This window comes from Lathamus discolor, chromosome 3 (genome assembly GCF_037157495.1).
Source record: "Lathamus discolor isolate bLatDis1 chromosome 3, bLatDis1.hap1, whole genome shotgun sequence".
NCBI classification, from domain to species: Eukaryota; Metazoa; Chordata; class Aves; order Psittaciformes; family Psittacidae; genus Lathamus; species Lathamus discolor.
In genome coordinates this window covers 88176498-88199754 of record NC_088886.1, presented here as the reverse complement: position 1 = coordinate 88199754, position 23257 = coordinate 88176498, and the positions used below count along the sequence as shown (strand labels likewise).

The 23257-nt window shown below is 35.3% G+C and overlaps 1 protein-coding gene across 6 annotated transcripts in view; it reads right to left on the bottom strand.

The window, feature by feature from the left end:
• The window catches only part of LOC136009911 (neurabin-1-like), a 42092-nt gene that overhangs the window by 3201 nt on the left and 15634 nt on the right, over positions 1 to 23257 (bottom strand). For 3 of the 6 annotated variants that reach the window (XM_065670365.1, XM_065670363.1, XM_065670364.1), the window contains exons 5-17: positions 23000 to 23104; positions 22692 to 22812; positions 22078 to 22221; positions 20161 to 20214; positions 18188 to 18417; positions 16475 to 16571; positions 16205 to 16394; positions 15250 to 15401; positions 14173 to 14506; positions 11502 to 11589; positions 11041 to 11112; positions 10269 to 10464; positions 4463 to 4579 (exon numbers count right to left, since the gene is read on the bottom strand). In XM_065670365.1, the coding sequence (XP_065526437.1) occupies positions 4463 to 4579; positions 10269 to 10464; positions 11041 to 11112; positions 11502 to 11589; positions 14173 to 14506; positions 15250 to 15401; positions 16205 to 16394; positions 16475 to 16571; positions 18188 to 18417; positions 20161 to 20214; positions 22078 to 22221; positions 22692 to 22812; positions 23000 to 23104 (1900 nt within the window). The remainder of the gene's footprint in view (positions 1 to 4462; positions 4580 to 10268; positions 10465 to 11040; positions 11113 to 11501; positions 11590 to 14172; positions 14507 to 15249; positions 15402 to 16204; positions 16395 to 16474; positions 16572 to 18187; positions 18418 to 20160; positions 20215 to 22077; positions 22222 to 22691; positions 22813 to 22999; positions 23105 to 23257) is intronic. The other 3 variants (XM_065670366.1, XM_065670367.1, XM_065670368.1) reach the window with 3 other exon arrangements.

The window sequence follows — 23257 nt, the reverse complement described above, 5'->3', positions numbered from 1 at the left end:
AAGAAATTATATAGCAAAGCTTACATTTAATGCATTCCAACAATGAAGAAGGTTCCTCAGTTAGTTGGTTAAGATAGTTCAATCCTTATGTTATATACTGCCCTACACAGCACCAAGGAGAATCAAGTAACACTTCAACTGTGTTGCTGATTAATGGTAAGTGAAGGAAATACAGAACAAAAGCAACTCTAATAGTTAGTAAATCTGGTGACTGTTCCAGCTACAGTTTTACTAAATTTGGTAAATTTCTAAAAATAGATGACTGTGTATTCTTTCATCTAATGCCATCACATCAACATTTTAAAGGGTCTGCCTAGTAGAAGACCATTTCAGAAACATAAGAGCTTGTAGCCTTCCACTGAAAGTACACTTTGCCAGTGCACGATGCTTTTGAAGCTCCCTGCTTCAATTTCAGCTGGCTTCTGAGGGGAAAAAGGTACTGCTGTTCATCCTGAAGCACTCTGTGACTTCATTACAAAAGAAAAGCTACATAAAACAGAGCTCAGTGTCTGTACAGAAGAAATTCTAGGTGTGATACTTAAATCAGTAATATCAGAGTTACCTGAAGTTTTATTAACTATCCAAAATGATCTCTCAGTAGCTCATGATTGAGTACAGGCTGCATTAGACTTGCAGACTGCTCCACTAGGCAGCTTCCACCATTTATCAAAGATACTTGCATAACAGCAGAAAGTATGCCTACTTTTTAAAGTGAGCTTTATGCATGTCATTTGTAAACAGAAAACATAGAAATAAGCATCTTCCTAGTGATGGATCTGGAACATGACCCTTGTAAAGTTTCAGATGAACAACTACAGCTCTGAATGGGAGAGATCTCTCAAAATCCAACTCCCTTGATGGAAAATTTGAAAGAGTTGATTCAATATAACAAAATAATTCTGGTGATTGCAAGTGAAAGAGAGCAATACCTCGGCTTGTCACATGATCTGATAATAACTGGATCTGAGAGCACAACATAGAAGACGTGTCTCGGGTGAAACAAAAACAATTTTAAATTTTTGCTGTATCTGAGGACTACATGTAATGAGAAATGGTTTTGCTTTCCTCGGTGTGTGAAACAAAAAGACAGCGGTTACATTAGGAGGCAGTGCAGTTAAGTACGAACAAGTTTGTAGAGCAGAAGAGTTTGTGCTGATGTCCTAAAACACGTACTGCAAGCATTTCGACAGATTTTTCACTTCCAAATAGCCCTAGTCTGGTCACACACACTCAATGGCCACTAGCAGCTGGAATGTGCTCCAACAGTGCTCCTGGTACATCTGATTTGATTTCCAAGATAAATCACATTAAGGCAAGATGGGACTGCCAGGAGATTTACTTCAAAAATGAACTCCTAATCCACATTAAAATGCTTATGTACATATAAGAAGTGTGAACACATCCACCTTCCTGATGTGCAGAAGAAGAGCAGCAATTTTCATAAAATAGCCATAAAGGGCTTTAGGAAAGGTTTTGCTTGAAGTGTTCTATACAGCATCTGTATGAAGACAACTGGGGCACAGTGAGTTTTCTATGCAAGCTATCAAGCTAGAGATGAGTACAGAGAAAGAAGAGTCACTGCAAGGATTATTAAAAGGAATTTCAAAATGCCAGTTTATTTTGAAACATTTTAGATAACAGTACTCCCCAATCTGATACCGTAATAGAAAATAGAGATTGGTAACTTTTGTCTCATACTAGGCAAGCGTTCATGGATAATACAGAAAAAACGGGACACTTTTTACATTATAAGTTTGATTTGTATCTCAGAGTTGTGGCTGGTCTATCAGCAGCCAGAAATACTAAAATATATATTGCCATATATGTATATTTATTATTACCCTTTGTGGGGGTGGCATGTGTCTGTACATACATCTCTCTATAGACATCTCCTTTACACTGGAAAACATGTTAAATGTTGTATTCTGGTTGGAACTCACAAATTGTATTTCATCTGTGCTAGCCATGCAGCAAGTTTGCTTCTGTAGCTTCAGAGCGTAAGTATTTGAAGAAGGTGTACTCTTGTCAAAGAGGCCCAGATTCATTCACTTCACCAAGGGAATGCAATCTCCAAACAGAATCCTGGGGGCTCTCTGCACCAGTTCTTCCAAGCAGCAAGTATAAGAGCAGCTAATAGACATGTCATGGAAGTCTTCCAGAATGAGCAACTAATTCTAATCTATGCTTTTCACCATTATCAGTTGCTAACAAACTCCTACTTCATATTGGTAAAGACACAACTCTAAAACCAGAAGAAGTTGCACCAAAAAACTGAATCGGTGTTGAAAGACTTGGACATCATCTCACAGAACTGAACAAGAAGATATTTAATCCTGTGTAATTGGAATTCTTCACACCTGAAACTACTTGGGTTTGGTTATTTTTTTTTTTTTTTAGAATATGAATAGGAAAGTGGAAAGTGTAGATGAGTAAGTTGAATAATACTGATTTTATGAGTAATTATTGATCATTAAATAACACATCTACATATTTTTTTTCCAGTCCCCTACTATTCTTCCAGAGGCAGGAGGACTGTCCCAAGCTGGCTGTACATCAGAGTTATAGTCCCCCAAAAAGCCACCACACACACACACAGACACACACACACAAAAGATCAGCTTCAAATTCAGAAAGCAGAACTAAAAGTACTTGTAAGATGTGGAAGAATAAGAAAACCATGTGCTGCTGCATAAAACCGCAGATGGCTCAGAAAGCAAATGCAGAAATACTGAAGACTCTGCAGATAAAAATACAAACCCCAAGAACACACCAATGCCATCACACCATTTAACAGATTAAAGGAGGGTTAACCAGTTAGCCTGCTAACCATCTGTGAGTGGAGGTCTCTTTCCAGGATTTCTAGAGCAAAATGCTGTAATGCCACTCCTCTGAAAGCAGGGGTTATGTGGGCTAGCATGATCCCTGGATGGGTTCATAAATATCCATCAAAAAACAAGCACCAAGTAGAAAATTCTACTTGTGAAGAGACTAAGTTAAGGATTACTATGATTGCTTACTTACTTTTTCCTAAACCTCAATGTATTGCACTACTAATCAACAAAACACAAGAACAGAACTATTTCTCTGCACATATACTGCTTTCCAAAAGAGAAACCAGCGTAGAGATATTTATCATTAACCTCAGAAAACACCCTGATAATCAATATAATTATTGAAAAGGTACAAACAACTTTCTCTTGTCATATGCATAAGCAACATGAATGAGAGATAACACTAGAATCTGACTAATCTATAACAAGAAAAGGCTTAAATCATCACTTTACATGTGCACAATTAATGACAGACAACTTCTGTTTGAATTTTAGAATCAGAAAGTTGTAACGCTGATCAAAGAACAACAGTCAAGAAGATATTTAGGTCTGTTAAAATCTTAATGACTTCTACTGCTTGAAAGTTTTAGAAACACATGTTCCATTCATGAGCCATTCCGTTCAAGAAACAACAGGAATACTTGCAGGGGTAAATTTAATGAAACCAGAGGAACTCCAATTAATATCGATGACAGTCACATCTGATAAACATCTTCAAGATATTAATCCACTACTGAAACCTGTACTCCAGTTATATGAGTTTTGACACCTGATTTTATGTTAGGATTTCATATTTATAATATTGTAAAACTGTTCTGACTTCCTACATATTCCTGGAATACCTTAAGATTTTCACCAAAGCCTGGTTTAAGATAGTAAATAACAAACCCCCATATTAATGAATCACCATGTAGTTTTTTCTTCAAGCATTATCACTATCGGTTTGGCAAGCCCTCCAACTCATTTCTGGAAGATGACTGTTCTGATTTTAATGACTCCTCCTAGGCTATAATGGATTTAATCTATAATGACGCGCACGAGTCAAACATTGCATGAAACAATATCTCAGAACGTTACCAAAGTGTAGACTTTAGGTTTCAGCTGTAGCCAAAGGAGCAAGTTCTCCAGCGTAACGACCACTGACTTTCAGGTATCTAGTTTCTACTTACATATCAGAACCATTATAGTCTGCCTTTTTATCTTCCTTTTTCTTTTTCCTTTTGTTTGTTTTACATAGATGAAATTTGGCAAAACGTGAAATAGATGATATTTGGCAAAACAAACCTGCACAGATGTGAAGGCAGCGTCAAAAACACTGCAGTTTTCATTCACCCAGGAAGTTGCTTTAAATTAGTGGAATAGAAAGGTGTTATATTTAAAATTAGAAACTGCAATTTGATCAGAAAGAGTTAATTCCAACTGCTATGCTATAACTAGGATCAGAATACAAAAGGCTAATACTAGTCAGTATCCTTAGTTCAGTAACAACTGCTGATTCTTTACAGTGTTCTTCAACATTCAAATATGGAAACAGCCATCTAGTGTCACATTACACACATCTGTTTCTATTAAACATGCTGTAGTGTGAACAACAACATCAACAACACACATATACACACTTTGAAACTCACCTCATTTGAAGAGAAGGTTAAAGTGTGTGAACGACCTGACAGATTTGGCTCTGTCACTAACCCTGAAAGTTCACAACTTGGCTTGCTATGGTATGTGTCATCTATGACAACTCTACTCTGCAAACAAGTGGAAATAACGTTTTATTAACTCACTCTTTGGAAAAGCAAGTCATAAGGTGACATTCTAGTATTTTTTTGTTAAAAAATGAAAATAAACCGAAGTACAATTTAGTTATCTTTAGATTACATATGAAATGCACTCATGATATCAAGCATCTGACTTGTTCTTGTTAAATTAATGAATTCAAGAACATAGTAAAAGATTTAAAGCAAAATCCCCAATAAAAGCACCTTGTGCGGAGAATCGGTCATAACCCCAAATGCCATTTAATACACAAGGAAACACATGTGGTTACTTTTTCAGCAGGCATACCACATTCAAGGAGAAGCAATTTAAGACTTATTTGCTAGAATTATTCATACTGAGTTTGTATTCCACTCAAACTTACACAAGTACTATGTGCTTCAGAAGGTGCTGTTCTGTTGGTGAGATAAAGATCAGTCCTAATTGTTTACTGTCATTAAGATTCCCAGCACAGAAGTGCCCCCATAAATTCCAAAGTTTCTGAAAACAAGAGCTAGGTTTAGACTTCATAGTGGCCCATTATCAAACCACTGCAGTCAACAGTGAAATTGAATGGGCTGTCTCTGCCTAACATACACTGAGATTTGGAACAGCAAGGAGCTTTCAGCAGCTTGCAGATCAGGGTTCAAATTAGTCCCTGAACAGAGAATACAGAGCTTGCCAAAGGACAAGCTTTCCAAAACTTTAAATACTGAGTTAAGATTTTGTACTGCTGTTCATTTTAACAGCTTTGATGAGGGTGGTGAAGCACTGGAACAGGTTGCTATGGAGGTGGTAGATGCCCCACCCCAGCAATATTCAAGGCCAAGCTGGACGCGGCTCTTGGCAACCCGATTTGGTTGAAGATGTCCCTGCTCGCTGCAGGGGCACTGGACTAGAAGACCTTTACAGGTCCAATCCAGATTATTCTGTGATTCAGTTTTTAGGTGGCTGCATTTGAGGCACAGAATCATGTGATCTGAAAATTACCTTGATATAAAAAATACCACATAGATGTAAAATACCTTTAGAAGAAATTTTATAATAAATGGACTGTATCAAGCTATATAAAATCTTTATAGCTAAAGTACCAAATAGTGTAAAAAAACTACAACAAAGCTGAACGTCTTAGAAATTCAGCAATTATTTCTATGTCTTTCTTTACAAAAAATGGTTTAACACTGTAAATCTACAGAAATTATGTAGTTTGACACCCTGAACAAATTATTTTCAAAATGGAGCTCTTATGAAAGATTAAAAAAATATTCTTTTAATAAACTACTATTATATTAAAAAAAAACCTAAGAAATTAAAGTTCAGGTTAGAAATATGACTAATGTAAGAACTATCATATTGAAAGAACGTAAAATCTTCATAGCATGTACTGTCTACATTTAGTTATTACACTTAGTCTGTGTTTAAAGGAAGCTTTTGGATCTGTATGCCTGCCTTTGCATCTAAAAGCAGCAGAAACTAGGTTCAAACTTACTTAGCAGCCACTACATGTACAACTTCAGGCAGATTACCTGAGCAGCTTATGACTGAAGCTGAAGAGTACAAAAACCCCCCAGATGCTACACCTGAAAACTTCACAGCAAGTTTGATAAGAAAATCCTCCTAAAGAATACCAATGTACGTGTTTCACAGAATATTTTCTAGTTTGATTACCTCTATTTCCAACTCAGATCCTGACCTCTACATTATTTTTCTTCAGCGAGCAAAAAATAACTCTGCCAAAATCATGCCTCCTAGTTTTGCCTTTCTAAAATTTATTTCTCAGCACTACCCTGTGCTGTCTACAAACAGTAAGCAATTATTTACCAAAATTTTCTCTACGTATCTAATTAAGTAACTATACTTTATAAGGATGCCATACTATATCTGTATATGCATAAATAAATTGAGATCCTAAATTAAACTGATGTTACAGACATTTTTCTTCAGTAACTGATGCTCCTATAAGTTGCTGAACTTAGAACTATGTTTTTGCAGTTGTTTTCATTGAGTGCTTCTGTATTTGTGTCCTTGATTTAAACTTGATGTTTAACTTGTTTAAACTTGATTTCAGTTTAAACTCAACTCTAAATTTTGTTCTGGTCTTGGCTTTAGGGTGGATACTTGATCTTTGCACTCCCTTTTCCCCCTAAATTATTGCTACACATTTCCAGTCTTAACAAGAAAAAAACAAACCAAACCAAAACCATAAAACCAAAAAAAAATCCCAAAGTAACAAAACAAAACAATACCCAAGGAAAAATCCACCACAAACCAACAAACAAAAAAACCCTAACAACCACAACCCAAAGCACAACTTAAGTTTTTCTGCTACCTTTCATAGGGTGGTACTGTACATAACTGAAAAATGGAGTTCTAATTACCCATGTAGATTATTTTATAAATTACATTATATTTGAGGTACTTATTCAGTTTTTTAGACGTAAAAGGTATTACCAGAAACAACAGAATACTTTGTCCACCAACCTATTCTCCAATTAATTTCATCCCAAGATGAAACTCTATTTAGGAGCTTATCTTTTAGCTACCCTCAGTTCACTCCTTCTACCTTTGCAGAGCAATCAAGGGCAGTTCAGAAACAAAGCAGTACAAAAAAATACATAACCAAGCAAACAACAACAACAAAAAAGAATAAAAAAGACAGGATGATATTAGAGAAAAATATTTAATGAGACTTTAGAAAAAAATATGAAGAAAACATAACCAAAAATAAAGCATGTCAGCACCAGCTGTAATGGTTTCTCCTCCCCCTGCTCCTATTTGGTTTAAAGAAGTAGTAGCTTCCTTTTAAGGATTAAAAGCCAGTTGCATAGATTTTTTTATTCTGGAAGAGCACAGAATTCAGACAGAAGAGGTTTTATAGGTATGCTTCCTAAGGTACTAGGATATAAACAGTTTACACCCCAGTGTTCTTCCTTGCAGCTAAAATTAAACACTGCATACACCTAAATACGAATGGTATGTATGTGTTTGCATTGTATCAATGGGACCAAATCAAGCAGCAGATTACGTAAAGGGCCTAATTTACAAACTGTAATTTAGAAATCTCATAAGGCTGAACAGTCTGCAAAACTCAGATCACAAGATTTTAGTTCTTGTGTTTCCAGCTTTCACAAGGAACAAGAAGTTGATTCATTAGTTTGCCAAATTAGAAGTTTAAGACTAACTTCAGTATCATTTTAAGAAAATAAAAACCTTCTAGGTATCATAATTTTAAAAGGCAAATCTTGCAGAAACAGAACCCACTTTAAATTTAATTTAATTCCTTACACTGTCAAAATTAAAACTCAACTACAGAAATTACAGACAATGCAAAAGACTCAGTACAAAAGTTAGAGATTTTTACATGACAAAGTTCTTACGTTAGGGCTTCTACTTTCACTTGCTCTTTAAGACACATTTTCACCTGATCATATGGGATACTACAGACATAAAAGCAATAAATACTATGGAGTTAAAGTCAACAAAAAGGAGTATTCTTTCTTTAATTTCTGGGAAGATAATTTTGTCTGCTGTTATTTTCTTTTAGTAACAAGACTCACTGTTGAGTGGTCAAGCACAGTTCTTTTGCAGTTTTAATGTCTTTTCATAGTGAGGTTTACCTGCCAAAGTCTTGTTATTGTAGTGCAAACTTAATGATCAACTGCAGGTTAAGATCTACAAAGATTAATCATTCCAAGCAGTAGCTACTGTCTCATTACTGTCTTTGTAAAAGACCCCAAATGTTGCAAAGTAAAACCAGCCTGACTTCAGAAAGCTTGAGTATGATTTTAGGATTAATTAATGTATGAGAATGTGCTGTTTAACAGGGTCAGCTTTCTACCATTTTATAAAGCAGGAAGATAGTTGAAGACTTGTATATTCTTCCAGCTGCTGGTTTGCAACTGGCACTAAAGAAAAGAGCAGTGAACTGCAATTACATACTGGAGCATGAGATGGAAACAAAAAATAAAACAGTAGGCAAGACACCAGCTGGAAGGTTAAAGTGATAATCAACTTAAATATACAACGATGAGAAGAAAAGGCTATTATTTCAAGGCAACATGGAAAGGAAGAGCACCGAATCTGGTAAGATCTATACCTTTTTGACTACCAAGAAAAGCATCTATATAAGCATCATTAAGGGGTGCTTAAGCACATTACGGAAGCTTATAGTAGAAATGCAAGTGGGACTTCTACTATGCTCAAAAAATCATTTGAATCATACAAAGGATGAATGAAGTGGGGACGAATAGGCTCCCCTGAACCAAAGACTTTGAAAGCTAAACCACTGAATGTTTATCTATACAGAAAACATCTCTTGGTAACTTTGCTATAGCCTATTAGGACATCAGTCATGCACTCCCATTTAATCAAAAATTGTACCAACTTGTATGCATACCCTCTTCAACATGGATCTTGAACTCCCAAGATCCTTGGGTTATTTACCCAAGAAACATCTTTTGGCCACTGCGCGCTTCAACATAAGCAAACAAGGCAGGAGCTGTAAGTACGTAAGACTGACACATAGTGGACAGTATTCTGTAAAGTGTTAGTGTACTTCAGAGATTAAAAATTTGTACTCTTCTTAAATTCCTGTGCTATGGTAAGTGGTTCTAAAACCACTTTATAAACTTTGTGTGCAGATAGCTTACTCCTGTCACAGGGACTGTAAATTCACACTAAGAAAACAAAACGTAATTGAAGAAACTGCCTTTGCAAATTGTCAGTGACTTCATGAGCTACAACCTGGAGAGTTTCTTTTCTAGACTTGTGACTCACTTCTCTTTAACAGCATGGAGAAAAAGGAAAAAGTGAAAGGGTATTTTAGACAACCAAAGTGAAAAAAAAAAACAAAACAGAAAAGTGTGAAACTCAAAAATAGCTTTCAAGGTTACTCAAATAGCTATAATTTTGAATTTGACAAAATCCAAAGGAAACAAGAATGGAGGTAGGTTAGTAAGATTGTTAGTAACAGCCTTACATTGAAATGGGTTTTAACAAACTATTTAGACAGCACACACTACACTTCTTCTTTACAGCCATTACTTTCCAATAATTTAAACTGTGAAGATGGTAACTTTATGATTATAGACTGAAGTGTGTAGTCTCCCTCTTAAGACCTGGTTAAAAGGCTTTAAATTATTAGAAGGCTATTCGTTACTCAGAAGCAATTTCCTAGAAGATACATCTTTTGGCTTTCAATACTAAATTTGTTAATGAAAACCATCCACCTGTTTGGCACGTCACCCCTACATATCAGTACGGTAAGAGGTGGTTGGCAAACTGCCTGGGAAGCTGACCTCTATTTATGTACACTTCCTCCAAGTATTAGACTGTATCACACAGGGAAAAAGATTTGGCTTTTAAAATTATGCTGTCCTAAAGCTAGCATTACCTTTAGCATTATAAACCAGTGAAGTAACATACCCTGTGACTGTTCCCTAGATGCTATTTCAGCCTGAATAGCCTCCACTGATGCTTCAAGTGAACAGGAGGGAATGGGAACACTCACACAGTTTCTGCTTGTGAGGGCTGTGAAGCCTCAGCCTCCTGCAGCACCATTTGGAAGAGGGGATGTGGTCAAGGACTAAGTCAGCAAGCTTCTTCCACATACTAAAGACTGATATTTTTACTTTTTCAAGATGTAATGCTTAAACATTCAAAGCACAAATTAGTCATCTTTACCTTGCTCTTATTCTTCTCTTGACCGTGTTCACAACTGTCCTGCCCACTCTGAGCAAAGTGCGAGCTGCTACTAGAAATCTGAGGCTCCTTGTGGCTGTCTCCAAACCAAGAGAAAGGCATGCAAGTAGGAACAGGGGAATCTGAATCAGATGCAGACAGATTGTTGCCCGAGTCATCCAACAGTTCTCGGGAACCTCTGAAATAAGTAGATTAAATTGTGTTTAAACAACAAACCACCTCACCCTGTCTCCAGACACATAACCCACACACAATACAACAACAAACTTGAAACACACACCGGTAATTCTTATCCTTTTCATAGCACAATTCATAATTACAAAGAAAACAATACTTGCCTTTAAATTGCCATCCAAAATAATTAGAATTATTGAACAACACAAATTTAAGTGTTTTTGCAGATATTTCACACAATTTAACAACTTCAAATAATTTGCTAATTTAACTTACTCAACATTAATCTTCCTAAGCAAGATACAACTTTTATATTTAAGATAGGGCACAAGGTGTTAATCTTGAGCCACTTTAAAACGTAACCCTGTTTTATTGTTTCCTCTATACTATTCTATGTATTTTTCTTTATTCAGGAGATTAGAAGCTCACCTCCCTATCATCTTATTAATTGTCATTTTCTACCACTTTTATACTTGAATGTAACTTTAAAGTCAAATAGTCATGATAATTTTAAAACAGATATTTAGGTTAAAATCTTTAGGGATACATCATGTACGTATTAAACAAACAAAACAACTACCTGCTATCCAGAGAACCTCTTAGGTTTTCTTTTTCGTGTTTCTTGCCCTTGCCTCCAGATTTACGTAGTCCACTGAAGTAAAAAAAACCCACAATTTTCATAAAGCATTCACATTTACACAGTGTAACCTTTTTTTAATCAATAATCTAGTTTCTACATTGATTCCAGCTGTTACAAAAGGCCACATTTAGGTTGTTATACAAAGCATGATTTTGCAGATTACGCATGTAATTAAAAAAAGTACTGTCACTCGTCTTTTACTCAAGAACCATGACAGAATTATGCAAGTACTTTCAAGGACCACGTATAATCAAAATAAACACTGAAAATGCCCAAGAGCTATTGCATATTCAGATAAAAAACAAAGAATCTCAGGAAATTCTTTGAGGGAAAACATGATACTCTCCAAAAGTAACAACTGAAACCTATTTGTTTCCAAATTAACACAAACAAAATCTCACCCAAAATCCGGAAATCTCCTTTTGGACTTCCCTGATGATGTTCCTTCATTTGTTTCTACTGTCCTATCTTCATTCTTCTTTTCTTCTGCTTTTCATAGTGGGGTGAAAAATAAAAATGTTATTCTAAAAAGATTTGCAAGTTTCAAGTAATTCTGATGATGCTTGTAAGCAAGTAAGATACTAAAATATGAGTAACTTAAATTCACATTCACACATGCAGATACTAGCTGACAATACTACAGCCATATCAATGTAAGTTGTTCTCAGGGCATCTTCCCATCATTCTGGCTGTGCTGTACCACTGAAAAATGGCAACGCAACAGTTGCTTATGACTGATCAAAAATACTGCTTTTGATAAACAGTAATTCTATACTGTTTACAGAAAGAGAAAACATACCACAGCATTTTGCTTCAGTAAATTAAACCAAAACATAGTTTAAGATAGGTTTATGAAAAAGTACCTCTTTCTTTTGCAAAATGTCAACCTTAAAACACACCAACTAGATAACCAGGATAAATAAGATGCTTTAAAGAAACTCAGTTTCAAAGGAACAGCTGAGCAAACACAGCATTCAATTGTCCTTTATTATTCTTCAAGTATTATAAGATGTTCCTTTTTAATTTTTTTCTGGTTCAGTAGCTAGTCCAGCTAGCTAATTGTAACATGGGCTATGAATGCAAGGTGCTAGCTCCAGAAAACATGCCGAAACAACGTGATAACCAGTACCTGGAGAACAGACAGATCCTAACAAACCAAGTTTCTTGGAAACAGTATACAAAACGTGACTATTCTGAAGAAATAATTGGGACTTTGAAGCTCCTCCAAGACTGCTGCATAACTAAGCTGCCTATGAAAGAGATGAAGCCTGCTTTTTGTGAGACAAAGTAGGTTTTTAAGCTCTGTCTTCAAGATGACAACTGACATGAAGTAATGTACACAGATGCCTTCCAGGATCAGAAAGAACAAAAATCATGTTCACTACACAAAACTGAGGGCAACTATCATCACCCATCACCTTTCCTGAAACACATAAATGGTTATCTTGAATTTTACCTGCTGGACAGTCAGGGGGGGTTTCCTTCCCTCCCCCCTTTCTTAACTCAGTAGTTTCTGATCAATATCAGAACCTTCTCTAATTAGTTAACCACTACTTCTAAACAGGTAACATCCAATAAATTATAACTACCAGTTAAACCGATTATTTTTTCTGTCGGCTTAAATACAAAACCAGAAGAATTAATTTTAACACTGACATTTGTTTCCACATCTCTCTCCAGAACAAGTATTCTAAGAAAAGGAGTAATTTCTAAAATGCAGTCCAATAGGTTAAAGTACAGACTGATACATGAATGGATGGGAAGGTAATAGAAAGGATTATTTCAATGAAATAATAGGTAGACATTTAAATATGGTTAGAATGCAACAAGCTAGCATTTAGTGCCATTCTGCCTACAGAGAGCAAGCTTTCAATACTAATCCTCATCTTTGATGTACTGCATTAATTAGCTCTTCCAGTGACTGCCAGTTTTAGGAATATGTTTACAATGCTTTATCCATCACCAAAAAAAATGTAGAAAAAGAAAGAAAAAAATCACTTATATATGAAGTAGCTGCTTTGGTAAATTGTGGGGGTTTTGGTTTTTTTTTTTTTTTTTTACTAACAGAAACTAGGGTACAGACTAGTTCTGTTTAAGACTATAGAAACACATAGAATGAGGAGAGTATAAAACAAATCCTGTTTTCAGGGTATTAAAAGAAAGGTTTTGTCTGAGCAGTACAGAAAAGACAGCAAATATAATCTGCTTTTATATATTGTGCTAGCTGACTAGAGGATATATCAAGCATTTAAAACATTTTATCTGATCCCTTTTTCAATTATACTTAAGAAAAAAAGCCAACTATTTCAATCAAATGATGATTAGTAGTGACTAAGCTGATTATAATACCTTCAACCTTTTCCTAGTGAGAAATATCCTAAGAGGGCAAGATGAATAATGCAGTAATTCCCATAATATTCAGAATCCGTATCTTGTTTAAACACCTGTATAGCATCTGGAAGCACAAAGTCAACACTGGGAATCAGGAAATCAGTCAAGACTTACTCTCCAATATACTGCCACTTAAGAGGCTAGTGTTCTGCAAAAATGCCTTAGGACCTTTACTGGTTATCCACAGTCAATTACTTAGCTCCCCTTTAGCTTATATCAAGGCAACCATTTAGACTTTCTAGATTTATAGGTCTGAGCTTTTACTAAACTGATTTAGACTTATTCCTTTCTATAATTTTTATTGAAACAGCATTTATTTTGGAGGCATCTTTTAGATTCTTGGTGCTGTAAATTATTTCAGAAATGTTGAGCTTTTGTAGAAATTTGGTAGTGAACTTGTTGCAGATGGAGGAATTAAAAGGATAAGCTTATTTTCAGAACATACTACTACTACTACGACTTACTTTCAATAAGTAAAAATAGAATACAATGAACTTTCATACATTTTGATAACTTTAAACTTTCTTGAGGAGTTAAGAACTGGTTTTAGAACAGGTAATTAGTTCTGCAGTCAATTACTTTCCCTCAAAGTAATTTACTGTTCAATAATAACTTCTATCCAAAATCCATAATACTCTTTAACCTGAAAGACTAAAATAATAATAAACCCTTAAGTTTTACCCTTGGCTTCTTTGCCTTTCCCTTTTGCTTCTCTTTGCTTAACATTCTTGGAATACCCTTGAGGAGAATTTGGAGCCATCTCTTCAGGAGGGGGTGAACGTGTGGTGGTTGTGCTATTTTCATTGTTCGGTTTGTGTACTGGAGAAGAGTGTGTTGAAGCAGAAGGACTTGACTCTAGAGGACTTTCTGTGCTTTCTGTTCGTTCAAGCTTTTCACTCTTTCGATCTATGTCATCCAGGTGTGGGAGAGTTAATTTTTCACTTGTTTCTAAGGTCTTGGTTAGGTACACAGGGGAAAGTTCTCTGTTGAGAACAGCATCTTCCGAATCCTCATCCTTCAACAAATACAAAAGTTATTTTATGAAAAACACAACATATAATAATTTATTATCTGGTCTTCCACTAGATGTAAGGATATGCTGTACTACACACAAATTTACTCAGTTCAGAAAATTTTAAGTTGTATACACAGGCCTTTCTGCACATCCCAAACCATCTTTCCCCAGCCAAGCCACAAATGTTCTGGTATATCTTGGCCATTCTAATTCAATGCAACCACTTTTTAGACTAAGTGAAGTAGCTCAGTCTTCTCCTTCTATGACAGGCTATTTCATATACTAACTACATACACCCTAATTAACCTGCTTTCCAGAAACATGCTATTTTACTTGTATACTTTTTGTGGGCTTAAATGATTATTTATAGAATAATGAAGAATTTCAGAGTGCTTACTTTTTGAAGAAATTTGTTAACTAACTTGTTTTAGCTGAGAGAATTACATGATAAGCATATTTCACAACATACCACTGTCACTATACCAAAATCTTTCAGTAAGTAGAAGGAGAACACAACAAGCTTGTGTATTTCTTTGCTAACTTCAAATCAACTGTGCCAGAAAGAACATACCAGAGATGACATGTGGTATGAACCCAAATAGGGTTTTTCATTTACAACATAAAAATATGATGCTTGGTCACAGTCTGAATGAAGCATGGACAACACTTAAAATTGCAAATACAGATAAAACTGAACATACGTTCAGGATCCTGAATGCTTAATTATCTACCAATATCAGTACCTGCAGATCTGCAGTCTGCTGTCCAGCCCCAAGTGATTCTTTCAGCTTTGATCGAGAAGGTGGCTGGCGTTTTACTTTCAAAGCAAGCTGAGCTTTTGCTTTGTGTGCGCTGGTGTCTAATCTGGGAGTATCCCCAACAAAAGCATCAAAATCTGCAACAAATATGTATTACTTTAAAAAAAAAGTCCAAAAGAACTGGTAGCAAATTCTCCAACCCACTGGCCAGAAGAATATTCAGAAGTTAAATCACAATTACTTTACCTGTTAATCATTGCTACCATTTCACTATGGGAAAATACCATTTTATATAATACTATAATATTTGAACATTGTGATAGCAATTTTATTTTTTTTTTAATATATTTCTATTCAATTTCTTCAATTAAAAGAAAAAAAATCCATCAGATCAGGCTATAATTGTATTATGGCTTGAAAATGGAATTTTACTCTCAAATAGGTGAGAATTTGTGCCCAAAATGTACTTTCCTGTCCTTGTTCTTTAAGGCTCTTTAAAGTACATAAGCATCTACCACATCTTTTAAAAATGTCCTCCTTTAAACCACCATTGGATATTTTATAACATTCTAGACATAAAATTACAAGACAAATTAAAAACCAGCAAGTTTTGGTGTAAATCATATCTTAAAATCAGTGGGATTTTAACTGACAAATCTCGGTGGTTTAGTCCCACTAATGCTATCAGTTTCAACAACAGAGAACCTGAGGATCATTAAAGATGGAACTCTCTCCACCTATCTCCTCTTTCCCACAGCATTTAAGAAATACATTACTACAAATATGGAAAATGTTGGGGGACCTAAACAAAAATATCCACACTTGTTCAGGTCAAACATTTACCCAGTCTGTAGGAAATAGCAAACAACTTCTTCTAACAACTACTACACATATAACTACTAATTTTTATTAATTGCAAATCAAAGATCCTATAACATACCAGAAATTAACATATCGGAAGAATTTAGTCTGTCTTCTATTGATTCGGTTTCTTTTTCATTTTCTTCTTTAGTCTTCAAATCTTCATTATATTGACCTGGACTTTGACAGACATCTTCCAATAAACTGCCTCCTCCAAACATATATGGCATTCTCTCATATACTTTTAATTTACTTTCAAGCTCTGAAATCTGCAAGAATTAAAATTCAGAAGTGAGATACAACTCTCTGAGAATGCAGAAGTTTATTTCAAAATATAATACTCCTTTACTTTTTCTTGATATACTCTCAGCTGTTCTGCATATTTCTGGTCTCTCTCTTCTAGTAGCCTTGAATGATCCTCTTCTTTTTTCATAAATTCTGTTTCTCTGGTGAAAAAAATGTAGACATATGTATGAAACAGTAACATACAGAAATGTAAAAAAAATACATAGAAATACATACAGTTGCATTTACTAAAAACCACTGTAAGTAATCATTGAAAAAAATCAAGTCTCTAAAGTACAATGGATTCATTAATCTTGTACGGTCATAAAATGACCTATGTATTTGTTTGCTCTTACTGTCTTCAAAAGAAAACATATGTGACATGACAATTTACTCTGGGCTGAAAAAGGATGTGTTGCAACACTTTTTCTACAAAGTTACAACCATCTCTCTACCTTTAAAAGTGGCAAGTTGCATACACATTTAAAGCATGAAATATATGCATGACTCCAATCATTACATCTTAGACAAAGATATATCTCTTTTCCACAAAGATACATGCACACATAGTATTTTCCTTCCAAAAGCTATGCTAAACTTCTTTATATGAGAATAAGTTGAATTTCAAGTTTTTACTTGGTTAATCCTTCAGAAATTGCAGTGGCTGGCTTTACAAAAAAGAAACAATGATTGCAAGAACAAACCAAAAATAAAAGCTGCTTTTTTCCTGCAAGTCAGATGGAATAACATACAAACACAGCAAATAAGCATAGAACATCTACACAAAATGCAAAAGCTTAAGGGACAGTCAAAGGACTAATGGGCATTTGCAATACAGCAAGGAAATGGAAACTAGCCTGTGAGCAGTCATTTTAACGTACTTTTGAGCTTCCATGTGGATAAGCTTGGGAGAAGAGGGGAAAGGAGACCTTTAAAAAGCTCACCAAAAAGTACTTGGAAAAGTAACATTTCCCAATGTGGATTACAGAGCTAAAGATAATGCAATCTACCTTTAAAAGTAAGTAGCAAGTGGAGATACTTAAGATACGAACCACCAAGATCAATGGTTGTGTTCTGTATTATCAAGATACTTCTACAAGTATTTTGCGTTTAGCTCCTGTTTAGCTAAGAGGGAAAAAGGTAGAACTGACACCTGTATGACAACAGGCATACTGGATAAGCAATATTACCCGTACTAAAAATCCCAAACATGTTAACAGACCAAACATACTGTTTTCATGCTGCATTTTGATGGGCTAGGTACAAACCCCAAAACCTTAATTCTCAGAATTCCTTCTACACCCCCTACAACTCCTAACTCAGACTGAAACACATGTATCTGGCTCTTATTATATATCCTTTGATGTCTACTCTATCTGGAGCACTTAAGTTCGTTAAAACTAGAGGGTTTTTCCACAAACAGCAAAAGGTATTGCCAAGTACCTCATACTAGATTTCAAGTAGTTCTTCCAAAAGTATAGATGTATTACAGTTTCTCAACTAAGTTGTTTTTAAAAATTGTTATGGAAATAGTAAATCATTTTTCCTAAGCTTAGAATCAAAAGTGGCAGCAAAATTTTTGAAGAACCTTTCCAGAAGCTGGTGACTTAAGGTATGTAAGAATTCAGCATCTATAGCCCACTGCTTCCCTGAACTCTGACAAAATACAAAGAAAGTATGCTAAGCAAATCCTAACCCCAGGTATTGCTGTCAATTTTCCCCATAATATACAAAATACACAAGCAAGAAACAGAAGCTGGGATATTGAGGTACTTACTTTTGTTGATAATCTTTGAGAAGTTTCTTGGCCTTGCTGTATTTCTTTTCAAGGGCATCACATTGTTCTTGAGTTTCTTTAAGATGCTCATTTACTGTTTTGCATAAACTCTGTGCCTCTAACCAGTAGGTCTCTAATTTTTTAATTTTCTCTTTGCTTTCATCTAAGTTTTGCTGAAGTTGGGCTCGACTCAGTTTCCATTCATTTTTTTCGGCTTCAACAATTTTTAACTGAAAAAAATTGATACTTAAGGAATTAACCTAAACTAAAAGATGAAATTAAAACCACTTGTTTATACACATTCAAGTAGAGAATAGCTAATAACCATGAAATACTTATCAGTAATATTAAAACAAGACACTGAACTTTTAAAGAACTCTTATCAACTCTTCCAACCGTTGCCAATCCAAGTGAGTTTAGAACTCAAACCCAAGTTTTCTACTGCTTCCTTATTAGTATTGCTTCCTTTTAAAGAGAAAAAATTAATAAGACCTTTATTGTTAGCTTGTATTGACTTATTCAAGACCTCAATACCTCTTTCTGCCTCTGGAGAGGCCTATTTTGGTTACCTGGGAACTAGAGATACAGCATCTTAATGTATAAGACAAGCTCCTTGTCCTACTACATTGTTACCAACAGCTTTTTGAACAAAACTAATGAGGCCAGCTGATCTTCCCTGGTACTCTTCAAGACATTGGTCTTCCACATCAAACATTACCATAACAAAAGAAAGGGACGGAGCCCCTTCAGCTTGATAGCAGCCACATTATAAGGGAATGGTAACATGTGAAGTTCTCCAGGCCTTGGAGTGAGCAGACGGGGTATCACTTAGTATGTCCACGCCTCCTTTGGGGACACCATTTACAGAGGAAATAACTGCTTTTGATGCCAGTTAAGATCACTGCTGGTGTAACAGAGATCTTGAAAGGACCAAGAATTCCTTGAATTAAAAATGGCAGAGTGAGTTGTACTAACACTAACATTTTAAATGCTTTTTAATAATCCAGATGGGCCAAATTTTAAGAATACTGCAAGGACAAGGAGCACTGTCAGAAACCAAAATCAGAACTATCATAAGAACACAAAGAAGTTTTGGTTGCTTGCCTCTCTACACTTGGAGCTCTGAACATCTGCAGAATGCAAGAAAACCCCCAACAGATACAGTTATTATATATTATAATATATATATATATTATAAATTATACAAAATCATCACAATCTGCAGCACTGTTCCCTCCCCACTTGCTGCCTGACCCCAGCCATGTGCTGCAACTCATCCACTGAAGGGCAATGGAATAAAAGCATCAGCTCACCAACAAGTATTTCCAGAAAAAGGCACAGATCTCCACCAGTGGAAAAAGCAGAAAAAAGAACAATAAACCCTTTCCCAGAGAAAGCTGAAGTGTTGAACCAACCCTCACAAAGGGGGAAGAAAAAAAAAAAAAAATCCAAAAAAAGCTGGAAAAGGCTCTCTCCCCAAAGCAGGTCAGAAATTTGAGAAGGGAAAAAAGGGAAACAAGGTAACTTTCTGGTAACAGAAAGTTGGCCATGAACCATTGTCTGTTAAGTGCCAAGTCTATACTAAATAAGACAAGTTCTATGCACTGGAAACATTCTTGTATTTGTTTGGGAGCTTGTTTCATACAGTACTCCATTATATTCAGTTCTACTCTAAGCAGTAATGCTGAAGCATTCATTTTATAATAGCACAGGGGAAATCTTGAGGTTGGGTGATTTTTGGTGGTTTTTTTTTTCATGGTGTTGCTGGGTTTTACTTTTAATTTGAACACAGCTTTTCAGTTTAGAAATGCCTGTCTAGCATAACACACAGTACATAGAGCCCGAGGCCTAAACAGATTGCTGCCTTCTGCATTCAGCCTATTCTTGGTAAAATTTGGAAGTTGAAATAAGAAAACCCAAACCAACCAACACCCTCTACCCCCTCCCAAGAATAACATTCTCTGAAAACTTACTCTCTCCTTCAGCTGATTCACTTCAGCTATTGTTACTGCATGTTTCAATTGTAGCTGAAAAACAAACAAACAAATCATATGGACGCACACAAGATGGCATTTGAAATACTAGTTTCAATTATTTGTCCATGATTTCCTTATGCTACAATAAAAATGGTTTGAGGAAGAAAGTCAACTCATATTGTCAATTACAGAACCTATAATGAGCTTTCATTAAAAAGATGAACTCAAATTAAAACCAAAAAGTTCCATGGTATATTCTATTTGCTACAAAAATCAATTAATGACCACCTACAGCTAAAAATCTTACATTGCCGTATAGACAATAAGAAAAGTGGATAGGTTAATATAATATTTTAATATGCCAAAACAATGAAAAGGCAGCAATGTGCTCATGATGACAACCAGTACACAGAATCAAGTAAAATTTTACCAGTACTATTTTTACTTATCAGCACTTACAAATAAACATGCTGGCTTTGTTCTAAAATTAAGCCTTGTATTTTACACAACAAATCTTTATAGGATTATTCAAAATAAACACTACACCTAAGCCAAATGTAAAGATTATCCTTAACATGTCTTAAGAAAACAGCGCAAGTGCAAAAGAACATTTTTTTTGTCAACTATTAGCTAATTCTTATATCTCCCAGTCCATCTGTAACCCTGGGGTGGCCGTTTTTGTTCGGCTGTTTTTTGTGCTTCTGGTTTGTGGGGCTTTTTGTTGTTGCGTTGTTTTGTTTTGTGACAAAACAGTGCATCAAACATACATTCAAACAAATGAATCCATGACTAGCCTTCATTTAGATTGTTAATAACAGCACAGTAACAACTGTAGCTGAGAATTTTAACTGTATCCCATGTAAATATAGCAATTATGAAAAGGTGCTGTAGCCTGCTGCTATGCTTCCCAACCTATGAAAACTGTAAATGTTCTCTAGTGATCATTAGCCTGAAATGTCAACTTCCTCAATATAATCAACTTTATCAAGAGATCAGACTTAAGGTCTCCAAAATATTGATCCTTTACTAAAATAAGCTCTTGTATGCACAATAGCATCTGACAAAAGTTTCTTTACAGTATATTTTTTCCCTCCAGAGTGAAATGACAGGGACTTACACCTACCGAAGTAGCCCAGACCCCTAAATGCCAAAGACTACACCACTTACATCCCCACCTAAATTCCGCAGACCTGAATAAAGCAAATGTGCCCATTTATAAAAACCTTGGGAAAATGGAACCCAATTTTCCAATTACGTTAAGTTGGGATTCATAGTCTGGAATGCCCTATTGGGTTTACAAACTCATTACCTCCAAAAAATACACCATAAAGAAAACCCAGAAGGCATCACCTGAAAAAACCCTCCAAACCAAAAAAAAATGTACATCTACAGAATAAAGTGCAGACCCCAGGGACTACAGTAAGAGATCAGATGTATATTTCTTGTCTTTCTGAAGGGCATCTAACAATCACTCAAGATCATTCAGAATGGGCATATCTACCCCACCATGCTCCCCCCAACTGTAAAAGCCATTCTACTATGCAGCAAATAAATAAAAAGTCCAATGAGCCAAAGGAGAACTAAGAGAAGCATCATACCTATATAATGCAATGTTCAGACATCACAAGGAAGGAAGTGATGTTGGGTTCTACTGCTTGTTTTCTAGGGCTTTTTTAAATTTCATTTAAATCAAAGGATCATTTAAGATAATATAAATATGCACAAGGAAGCAGAGATCAGAAAACTGCAGAAGACCTACATTTCAGGGGACATTTACCAGATATTTATGGTAATGTTGGGAAAACAAGCCCAAAAGCACAATGAGGGGGACATATAGGAGATTATATCCAAATTTTACAAGATTCAGATGCATCCTGATCCATCACAAGAATATTTCAGAAATTGCCACCACACCTCTTTAAATTTAAGAAGAGACTGTGCCGAATCCATATCCAGTGGTAAACCAATATCTTCATTGTCAGGAAGATCAAAAACTTCTACAGATTTTCCATGTAAATGGGACTCATATGTATCGTCATCATCATCATAGTCATCATCCTGACAAAATGGGAAAATCATAACACACACACTTTGCATTATGGTAGCAGCAATAACAAAAACATAGGAAATACAATCAGTTGCAAAATTTTTCTCAACTCGTTACTATTCCTTTTTAGTTTCTTACACCTAGGATAAGCTTTGAAGATGACTTGCAAACAGCTTCATCAATGTTCCACTAAAGAGAGCTGAGTAAACCACACATGAAGCAATCGTATACAGCTGATACTTCAAAATACCTTTTGGATTGTTGATAAATTGGAAGGATAGCAAGTAGTGATAATCATGTGCCTTGTAATAATAATGTATGAAGTTTGTAATTTCTGGTTTTAACAAATTACTTGTTTTATCTTTTTGGTTTTTTTGCTGCCATTTGATTCAAAAAACATCTACTCCATTTTCTGAAGTTATTCCATGTAGTGCTAATGTACTTTTAAAAATATGTAGGTATGCATGATTATTTTTTTTACCTGCTCTGTATCATCATGAGCATAGTGCTGCTCATACAGACATCTCTCCTGCTCTAAGGTCTCACTAATGAGACGTGCTACTTCACTCTGAGTTCCTGGCTTCTCTCTGCCAATGAGAAACCTGCAGAAGACAAATAAATTATTGCAGCAAAAAGCTCAAGATATGCGTAAGAAATTAGTTTGCCTTACTGTTGCCTTCAACAATGTCTTTGTAAAACTTTCAGATTAGTTTTGTACTCTCCATTAATGAAAAATGACAAAATCAAAATGACAAAATCAAAGTAATATTTCATAGAAAATATACGTACCTCACTGTGCCTTTGGTGTTTTTTAGTACAGTGGCTGCAAAGAACTGAGTCACTCCTACTAGACTTATGCCATCAACCTCAACAATCTGATCATTTACTTGAATTCTGCAAAATAAATTATTAGCTATCAGTTCAACAAAAATATTTTGGCTTAACAATTTTTTGACAAGTTTCACTGAAAACTCACTAGTATTTATAATGAGGAATTATGAGTCTCAAAAAATTAACTGCTTAAAAACAATCTCTTGATCCTCAGCT